The following is a 9,921-nucleotide window of genomic DNA, read 5'->3' on the forward strand; positions in this document are numbered from 1 at the left end:
TGTGTGTTTGTGTTTTCTAGGTCTGGCACAGTGAGGCGCTCCAACACTAGTCCTATGGGGTTTCCCAAGGTGGGCTCGGGGTCCCCCAGCTCCGTAGATGTCCCTCAGGCAGTAGGCAGGCGTCTCTCCACCGGCAGCTCCCGGCCCTACTCCCCCTCACCTCTCGGTAAGGATATGTCTAGACATGTCAAGCACATCAGCTTTTTTTAATAACACCTTCCAGACATGACTTGGACTTGTCCAGAAGCTCGCAATAAAAATAACTGTTTGTGTTTGCAGTGGGCACCATCCCTGAGCAGCTGGGTCACTGCTGCTGTCACATGCAGAACCACGAGCCTCGCAGCCGCAGCTCCTCAGGAGGTCAGTTCACAGGCAAAGCTTCCGCTGTCCTCAACATAGCCTAGTCACCTGGTTAACCCACATCCAACTGTGCCAACTTGTCCACTTAGATAAGATTGAACCTACATGGTCCTGTGTGGAATGTGGGTTGTTGAAACAGCAAATGGTAATCTTTTAACACTCAACAACAAAAACAAAGGAGCACACAAATACATACAACCCTTTGCCAAAAAGCCATTACAGAAATGCCACACAGTATAATATATTATGAACTGGCATTTAAAATATGCGGTATTAGCATCAACTGCAGTTAGGAATTGTTGATTCTCTCCTGTGTATTATGACTTTTATCATTGACAAAGGCATGAGTCAAGGTCTTTTTTTTTTAAAGTGTCTGACACTGGTTATATTAACACTGCAGACGTCTCACACCTTCTAAACTGTTTGTGTCTAGAGGTTTGCTGTCATGGTGAACATTTTATTTGAACCAGGAACAGGGCTATAGTGTACTGTCTACAATGGCACCTCAGTCAGACAGACAGTACTTTGTCCCCTATTTCAAAAGTCATACAACCAACAGATTTTATGACCAACACAGAGTCTCTGTGGAAAGTCTCACAACTTTTGTACTTCACTGGTTGGGCAGACAGGGCAAAGCTCATGAAAATGTCACCAGTAGCATCACTCCAGCTGCTATTTTTTCTCTAGTGCAGAGCAAAGTTTAGAGCTGAAGACTGCCTTCTGCTGAGAGACAAATGAGACATGAACTTATGTCTCCTCTGACCTGCCAGAGAGAATGTACAACAGATACCTTGTCCATGATCAGTCTGAATCAATACTGTACAGGTTGCTTATTCAATTCAATTCAACTTTATTTATAGTGCCAAATCATAAAAAATGTTATATATGGGCACGTTTCATATAGAGTAGGTCTTTTTTATAGTACTATATGGTCCATTAACTTGAATTGAACTCTAATCCAGTCCCTCTACCTTCTCTAGGTTCCCCCGTCCCATCCTCTCAGCTCCTGGGGGCTCGGCTCCAGAGTGCCCCCACCTTGACTGACTTCTACCAGACCAGGCAGAAACTCCACAAGCAGTTATCAGACCCTGTTCAGCCTTCCTCCTCGTCCTCCTGTAGTCATTCCCCGCAGCTCGGTCGACCAGCCAACCTTGGCTCCTCCCCCACCAAGCTCCTGGGCTCCTCCCCCCGCACGTCCGACTGGCTGCAGAAGTCCCCGCTGCCCACCATCATTGGCTCCCCGACTAAGGTGAGTGCAGATATTATTATGTGTGCAGATTACCAGTACCAAATAAACTAAAATATTAGTTTTTAAAAGTTTACCTGTTTTCATTTATTTTTCATTCAGACTATTTCGGCACCGTTCAAGATCCCCAAAACGCAGGCGTCCTGTAACTTGATGGCGCTGGCGGACAGCCCCGTGCCCACCAAGACGTTGGCAGATGCCCGGGATATCTGTGCCCACCACTGCAGCCCGTACCTCACCGGACGCCCAGCTGCCCCTGAGGCCAGCAGGACCTTTGGCAGGTAGGACTCACTGAAAGAAACATGTCCTCTGTCTGTACCCTTCGCTTGCCCAGATTTACAGTCTTCATCACTTTTCTTTTGCACCCATTTCAGCTTCCACCTTAACTTATGTTACACTGATACATTAATGTCCATTGATCAGCTATCAGGTCTGGTCTAGTCATCATGTTTCCTCGCTAATATGATGGACATTGTCCTATTCAGTTTTAAAAAAAACAACTAAAAATTGTACTATTTATTGTACAATTTATCAGTAGTACACTGATGTAGTAATAGCCCTGAACCTGAATGATATCTAATGTGACACATTAGACTGGACACAAGAGTTCCTGGAAATGTAATTTTATTTAATAACTTTCTTATTTTGCGGATTTTAAATGGAGAGTTTTAGTTTTACACTGGCTCTATTTTGTTTCAGATACATTTCTATCTGAGCAAAACACATTTCTGGGTCTACCATTGATATATAATATTGATATGTATATCTACATGTTTTTAGAGCAAAGGGTATTAGCTTGGTGTACCACTTTTTATTACTTTGACCCCTCCTCTGTCTATCTTTTAGCATGTGACGTCACTTTGTCTGCTGTTTGACATTGCGCTGATGTTATCCGTGGTTTCCCTGCAGGTCTGTTAGTACGGGTCGTCTGTCTGAGCAGCCAATCAGAATCACTCTGGGTGGACAGGCCTATCAAGGCAGCAATGACAGCTTGAACACAGAGCGACCCATGGACACAGGTATGGACACACTGCTGTCAACACAGTGTACAGCTGAACTTAAATTTAAACTGCGACTATTAACGGTGTAGCACAGAGAATGAAAACAATTAACATGTCCTCTTCCCAAAGCCCCTGCAGGTCCCAGTGGGCTGGTTCAGGTTGGGTCAGTGAGTCCCCGTACTGTCCTTTTCACCGTGGGTTCACCGCCCAACAGCAGCACTCCCCCTACCTGCAGCCACCTGGGCACACGACCACGCACCACCTCAGGTGAGGACCCTTCCCCTGATCTGGGCTAGTATGCAAGAAAATAAGCTAGTAACTGTTAGAAGCAGGAAGGCTGTGAGGTGTTCTTAGTGAAGGTGTTTGTCCGTAGATCTCATGATCCTCCACTCTCCCCTCCCACCCTTCTCTCAGTGGGCTCCAACAGTTCGGCTGGCTCCCTGTGCTCCACCAGCGGTCGGGTCTATGTTGGATCTCCTCCGGGCATGGCCATGGGCTGCTCTCCTCCAGGAGGTTTTGGGGGCGGGCAGATTGTCCCCAGTAATGAGGGGGCACCCAGCAGCCTGCGCTATGTTCCCTATGGGACCTCCCCTCCCAGCTTAGAGGGATTCATCACATTCGAAGCCCCTGAGCTGCCTGAGGAGACCCTCATGGAGGTGAGGGAGTGTGAGGTCAAATGTTTGGTGTCTATTTCCCATCACCCAACAGGGAAATTGATCAATTAGACAACTTCATGACTCACTGGTATACACTTCTAAGCTTCTTTAGTGTTTAACATTTAATCTTTGTAATTTCTGGTCTAGCGTGAGCATACAGACACCTTGATGCACCTGCGGATGATGCTTTCATTCACCGACTGCGTCCTGGAGATGGCGGCAGTGCGAGCTGGAGGGACGGAGCTTGGCGTGTCGGCCGCCTCCCTCTACCCTCCCCAGGACAGTGTGGTTGTGGACCAGATCAGCCAGCTCAGCAGAGAGTGGGGGTAAGGAATGACTAAAGTTTAGTCTGACTCTCTGATGATCTCATACAATTAATAGTATCCTGTAGTCAGAAGAGGCTCTTTGTTTAGTGGTGTTGGTGCAGTATTTTATATACTATGGTTGTGCTGCCCCTACAGGCAGGTGGAGCAGTTGGTGCTCTACATGAAGGCAGCTCAGCTCCTGGCTTCCTCTCTCCATCTGGCCAAGGCTCAGATTAAATCAGCCAAGCTCAATCCTTCCACTGCCGTCAAACAGGGTAAGGACATTTTATTTCATTGCCCATTACTTGACTGTGGCTGAGAAAAGAGGGGAAATCTGCTAATCATCCACTTCATCAGCAGGAGAAAGACACTGTACTTATGTAAAACCTACCTGTGTCCTTTACAAATATGTATCTTTCAAATACAGGTATATGCAAAAATACTAATCCCTCTCTCTGTCTTCTCTCAGTGGTGAAGAGTCTTAATGAGCGCTATAAAAGCTGCATCTCCCTCTGCCGGCGGCTGACTGACAGACTCAACCACTTCTTCTCCGACAAGCAGCGCTTTGTGGACGAAATCAACAGTGTCACCGCGGAGAAGCTCATCTACAATCATGCAGTGGAGATGGTGAGTGTCGGATACACATAAAAAAAATCTTCAGGGCTTATAGAAAGGACTGTAGTCGGGTATTGATTTTAGTCATTTCCACCAGGTTTTTCAAACGATATGTTCAGTAGAGTGCAGCTATGATCTATACTGGTCAGCCTAATGTGTGTGTGTGTGTGTGTGTGTGTGTGTGTGTCAGGTTCAGTCAGCAGCTCTGGATGAGATGTTCAAGCAAACAGAAGATATAGCCTACCGCTACAGCAAGGCCGCCATGCTGCTGGACGGCCTGTCCAAGATCCTACAGGACCCCACTGACATTGAGAACGTGGTCAAGTGTGAGTACAAACCCTGACACACACACACACACACACACACACACACACACACAGTCCTACACAATTGGCCTCATGCAGGAACCACTCGTATGAATAGATTGGGTCTTTAGTCTTAAGTGGCATGTACGATGATTTCAGAGAATTTGTAGCATAAACCATTTAACACTCAAAAGCAAAATTCCAGACCTGTTGTCATGTACAGATCTGACTTTTTCAACATGGGGAATACACGTGTTTGACTTAAAAATAAGAATGCCTTCATCTGAATGAATGTGGAGTTTTAGTATGTTACAAAATAAATCAGTTTACTGTGTAAGTGTGAAGTTAATCATTGCTTTAATAATAATTTACTTTTATTGCCAAGTTATACAATTACCACAATACTTTATGTCAAACCATTCACTCTTATTTCTGTCATGGTACAGCTCTGTGATGACATAGGATTGACAGCTATAGTAATATTTTGGCATTTTTGGGGGGTACTCTTACACCACTACGGACACTGCTAAATCTTTTATGTTTATGTCTGCTGATTTCTGACAGCAGGACTTGAAGCTCTGCAGTGTGAAGGTCTTATTTGTTGTCTGAGTAACATATTTGTGAATGAAAGATATGCAGAAAAAGCAACGTGATATCATGACTTCACGTAAACACACACGCCACTTTCTAAAGCCACGTGGCGTGTTATTGTGAGGCTACGTGTTATCGCGAGGCTACGGTTGGTTTTAACATCACACGCGGGGGAAAAGAAAAAACGGTTGGGATTAGGAAAAGAAAAACATGGTAAGGAAACAACACACGCGGAAAACGAAGGAAACATCCCACACGGGACGCGATCCCCGCTCTCCTGGGTGAAAGTCCTGTGTTTACCCATCCGCCACCTCGACCAACCTCCCTATGTGGATTTTTGCCCTTTCATACTACTCGCTACGGCGTCAATTCACACGCAAACGCAAGGTAATGTAAGTCAATGGAGGCCAAACGGTGTTGATAAACACGCTGAAAAGCGAGTGTGCGTCTTCATAACACGTCAATAACGGCATACCAACTGGCGTGTCATACATACGCCACTTCATGAGATCAGTCTGGAAAAAGAGCAGGACAGGTAGCCGTTTATTTGAGGGCGTCGTTTATGCTAATGATCAAACCTCATGAAAACTCACCTCTTCAAGAACAGTTGGTATTCATCAGGCTAAAACAAACGATTTACAATAACTTTGTGCAGTTAAGAGTTTGCTGAATCTGCAGGTCTATCAAGTCTGTATCATAACTATATTTTACTTGTTTAGGTGTTTGCTATAATGACTTTTATTTATATGTTGTTGTTTTGTGTATTCTCCCTGCAGACAAGGCCAGCGTGGACCGCAGGATATCAGCCCTCTGCTACTGCACTGTCACACTCTACGAGTAGCAGCCCTTAAACACACACACACACACACACACACACACACACACACAGAGACACAGAGGGACCATGTCCTAAGATTATTGTCTACCATCCTCACAAAGCCGCTGTTCCCTCCTGTAGCAGTTCAAGCCCTTTTCATTTGATAGGTTTCATCTGTATTTATCATCATACTGGCTGCATCACGAACTGAACTGTGACAAGCGACTGATGCACAGATTTACAACCAAAGATGACAACGGATCCAGAAACAAAAGGCTGAAACCGGATGTGGACATAATGCCTGCACTTTCAAGTGCATTTTTCTTCTTACGCTATGATGGTGGAAACCCATCTGATCAACATATATAAAAATAAACTAATGTCCATCTTTCAGGATATCATTTGTTTTTTACCAGAAGAAAAAAAGGATGGACAGGACTATGAGGCGGAGTTGTGGATTTCAAGAGACTTGAACTGGAGTTTGTCTTTTTTTTTTTTTTTTTATCCTGCGTACTATGTGATATCAGTGGTTATTTACTCTGTGTTTAAGTTGTTGTTGTTATTTATTGGTTCAGAAGAACAGGGATGTTTGAGTCTTCTGCTTATTTAGATAACCTCAAGTATTGGAGTGGAATGAAATGGAAGAAAATTGCAGAAGGCTTACGGCTGATCACTGTAACAGATCCAACAACATGGATTTTTACATAAAACAAGAACTCTTGTTACAAAAATTAGACAGCCATGTGAGCAAAGGAACCTGTAGATTTGGAACTGCTTTATTATTTTTCCTGTGTTAGCTCAAGCACTTTATTGTGGATTGAGAGGAAGAGACGTGTATCTGTACAAGTTCTGAAGGGAGAAATGTGAAGGCGGGGGAGGGGTTTTCTAATCACTCCTGATCCCACCCTCAAAATGTACCTGCTCTGTATGCATGATAAACACGTTTACAGACTGCATACATTTCCTATAAGGCAGAGCAACCAGGGAAACTCGGGTAAGGAAAACAGTGCTGTCAGCCAAGACAAATTGGCTGCAGCTCAACTTTGCAGGACCTCTTCTGTCAAGATCAACTAGATGTTTAATAGAACCACTTTTCGCTTGTAAGCTGATTTAAATAACTATATTTAAAGGGGCGTGTCACCGATTTTACACATGAAAATCAGTTTACTTGTCACTAGTAGCCCTCCTCAGCCTGTGAATTGTAAAATGTCTTCTGTGACTGATGGGAGATCTCTGAAGTCTGAGATTGTAACCCAGATGATGTCATCAGGGTTACCTTGATTAGGGTTTGTGGACTACTTTTACAGAAAACTTGTTATAAAATAGGGGAGTGGAGTTTGAAAAAATGTAGGCATTGCCAGGCAAGGAGGGTATATCCCTTTAATTCCAGATACAGTAGTTGTGTCTGGCCATATGAAAAAATGGGCTACAATTTGAATGCAGCCATTCAAAGCCTTCCCTGTTCTTTACCATTGACCTGACAGATGCAGTTGTTCTCAAACATCAAACCAACATTTATCATTCACATAAAACATACAGAGCACGGGAGCTTCGATCGGCTTTTATGGACCTTGATATTCATTTCGCACTTGGAAATAGAAAAATCAGTCACAGTGTTTCCCTTGTGGCCCAGTTTTGTAGGAATGTAACAGACCCATGGTGACTTGTTGATCACAGTGAGGAGGGGTTAAGTTAAATGTGGGGTGACAGTGGCTCACTCTGCTCACAAGGTCTGCAGGCTTGGATATTCAGAAGAAAAGATGGTGGCAGGCCCTTCTCCTGTCCCCACAACAGCCAATCAGCGTCCACTTTAAACCCTGAAGGAGTGATTTGTGAAACTGAATGGTCATATTACTTGACAAGTTACCTTAAAAATAAGTTTCATTTTACTAAAATACTACAGTTTTTTATGTTCTGTCAGTATCTGTAGCTAATTTTTTTAACAAAACTTGATGTTGGCAAACTTGTATATATTTGTATGTGGTGCATGTGATGATTCCTTTCCCCTCTTTTTGGGAGGGGAGTGAGTGTGTGTGAGATCACATTTTTAGTTTTGGGTTGTCGATGATACCATCAGATGACCTGCCTGTCGGTCAAAGAGCACAAATCTTTATATGTACATAGGTGAATTTGATACATTTTATTCATGTCTGCCATATTTTGGCACAACACAGGGGTGTGCCAAAGAATAAAATATAACTCGTGGCAGCTCCAAAACTTTCCAGAGAACTCTTTCTACCAGGACTGTTCATTGTTTAGACGAAGACACATATTTGTTCAGTGGGTCTTATGAAATTTTCTGAAATAAGCATGATGTCTTAAGATTTCATACTCATTTCCCAAAATTTTGTGATACTTGAATTGTCACAATCTGCACTGCCTAGCATCCACTGTCCCTCTGGCTCCCCTCAAGTTGTCTGCTGTGCTCTCAACAGTGTATGTACTACGTATGAGTGTATATATACACACGTGCACTTGCCAGGTGTGCATTAACACCAGTAGTAAACAGTTATTGATGGAAAAGGAGATGCCTTCTTCTTGTGAAAGCAGACAAAGACCTACTCCTCTGTACAGGTGTGAATACATTCTTTTTTCTGTGTAAAAATGTGTATAAATGCATTCACAGGCACCCAGCGGTCTCTGGGTCTGTTTATCTGATGTACTGTTCTTTTCCGAGACATATCTGGGTTTCAGTTTCCCTCGTCCTTGTCATGAGCACTCTGAACCACACAAAGCCTTTTACTGCGCACAGAGTGAAGAGGGACAAATAAAGCTTATGGAAACCCGCCTCAATCTGTGCCCTGTACCATTTTACCCATTGACTGTAACTGAAGATGGACTGTTATACTATAGATGAAGCATGGGTACCAAGTCTGCATTTTACCCTGTAGAGTAGAACCTCTAGAATCTTGAATGTACTGTATGTACCCTGTTGTTTTGCGCCTCTCCAGCTTGATCTGAATGCATTTTGAAGAAACCCGTTCTCAGTCACGACCCTAAAAATGCAACACATTTTCCAAGCACCTGTTTTTCAAAGAGAAATTTTAATGTTATACTTGTGTCCCTCACCAAGGGGTGTCTGTCTATGTTCTTTATGGAACACAAATACAGTCTTTAATATTAAAAAACAAAGAAACAATTAAAATGTCTTGCTGTGTTTTATTTTTCCTAGCTTGGTTCTGCGTTGATTCCTCAGAGACTGAGAGTTTGGACGAAAAGGTCTGAACTGAAAAAGTTAATATATGAAGAAGATAATGAATGATGAGTTGTTTTGGCTTTGTTACATTTTCCCTGTATGAAATTAGGAGTGCAAATAAGGCACTGATCAGCAGTAGCACTCCTAATTTCGTTGTATGTAATACACTGACAAAGGCTTTCTATAATAGGCAAGGCAAGGCAGCTTTATTTGTATAGCACATTTCAGCAACAGGGCAATTCAAAGTGCTTTACATGAAAACAGATTAGAATTTTTTAAAACAGATAAAATACAAGAATAAAAGTTACAGTGCAGTATAAGAAATGAAACATTGAAGAGCAATTAAAACAGTTAAATATATAAAAGCAGATAAAATAGGAATTTCTCTTTCTATGCTTATATAGATTGTCATACAGTGTCAACAATGCAACTTCAGTATAACAAATGAACAGTTATTTAAAGAAAGGCAACATCAAAAAGAAAGGTCTTCAGCCTTGATTTAAAAGAACTGAGAGTTGCAGCAGACCTGCAGTTTTCTGGGAGTTTGTTCCAGATATGTGGAGCATAAAAACTAAATGCTGCTTCCCCCTGTTTAGTTCTGACTCTGGGGACAACAAGCAGACCTGTCCCAGACGACCTGAGAGGTCTGGGTGGTTCATAGTGTACTAGCAGATCAGAAATGTATTTTGGCCCTAAACCGTTTAGTGATTTATAAACCAGCTAAAGTATTTTGAAATCAATTCTTTGAGGCACTGGAAGCCAGTGTAGAGACTTCAGTACTGGAGTGATGTGATCCACTTTCTTGGTCTTAGTGAGGACTCGAGCAGTA

At 43.0% G+C, this 9,921-nt stretch overlaps 1 protein-coding gene across 1 annotated transcript in view; it reads left to right on the forward strand.

Annotated features, from left to right (window-relative positions):
- The window catches only part of ulk2 (unc-51 like autophagy activating kinase 2), a 40,670-nt gene extending 31,629 nt beyond the window's left edge, over positions 1 to 9,041 (forward strand). The window contains exons 16-27 of the mRNA XM_036001282.1: positions 21 to 166; positions 280 to 360; positions 1,341 to 1,609; positions 1,709 to 1,887; positions 2,516 to 2,625; positions 2,737 to 2,874; positions 3,022 to 3,263; positions 3,411 to 3,589; positions 3,725 to 3,843; positions 4,038 to 4,195; positions 4,374 to 4,509; positions 5,856 to 9,041. Coding sequence (XP_035857175.1) covers positions 21 to 166; positions 280 to 360; positions 1,341 to 1,609; positions 1,709 to 1,887; positions 2,516 to 2,625; positions 2,737 to 2,874; positions 3,022 to 3,263; positions 3,411 to 3,589; positions 3,725 to 3,843; positions 4,038 to 4,195; positions 4,374 to 4,509; positions 5,856 to 5,920 — 1,822 coding nt within the window. The 3' untranslated portion in view covers positions 5,921 to 9,041. The remainder of the gene's footprint in view (positions 1 to 20; positions 167 to 279; positions 361 to 1,340; positions 1,610 to 1,708; positions 1,888 to 2,515; positions 2,626 to 2,736; positions 2,875 to 3,021; positions 3,264 to 3,410; positions 3,590 to 3,724; positions 3,844 to 4,037; positions 4,196 to 4,373; positions 4,510 to 5,855) is intronic.
- The last annotated feature ends 880 nt before the right edge of the window (positions 9,042 to 9,921 follow it).

This window comes from Sander lucioperca, chromosome 5, assembly GCF_008315115.2.
Source record: "Sander lucioperca isolate FBNREF2018 chromosome 5, SLUC_FBN_1.2, whole genome shotgun sequence".
Taxonomy (NCBI): Eukaryota; Metazoa; Chordata; class Actinopteri; order Perciformes; family Percidae; genus Sander; species Sander lucioperca.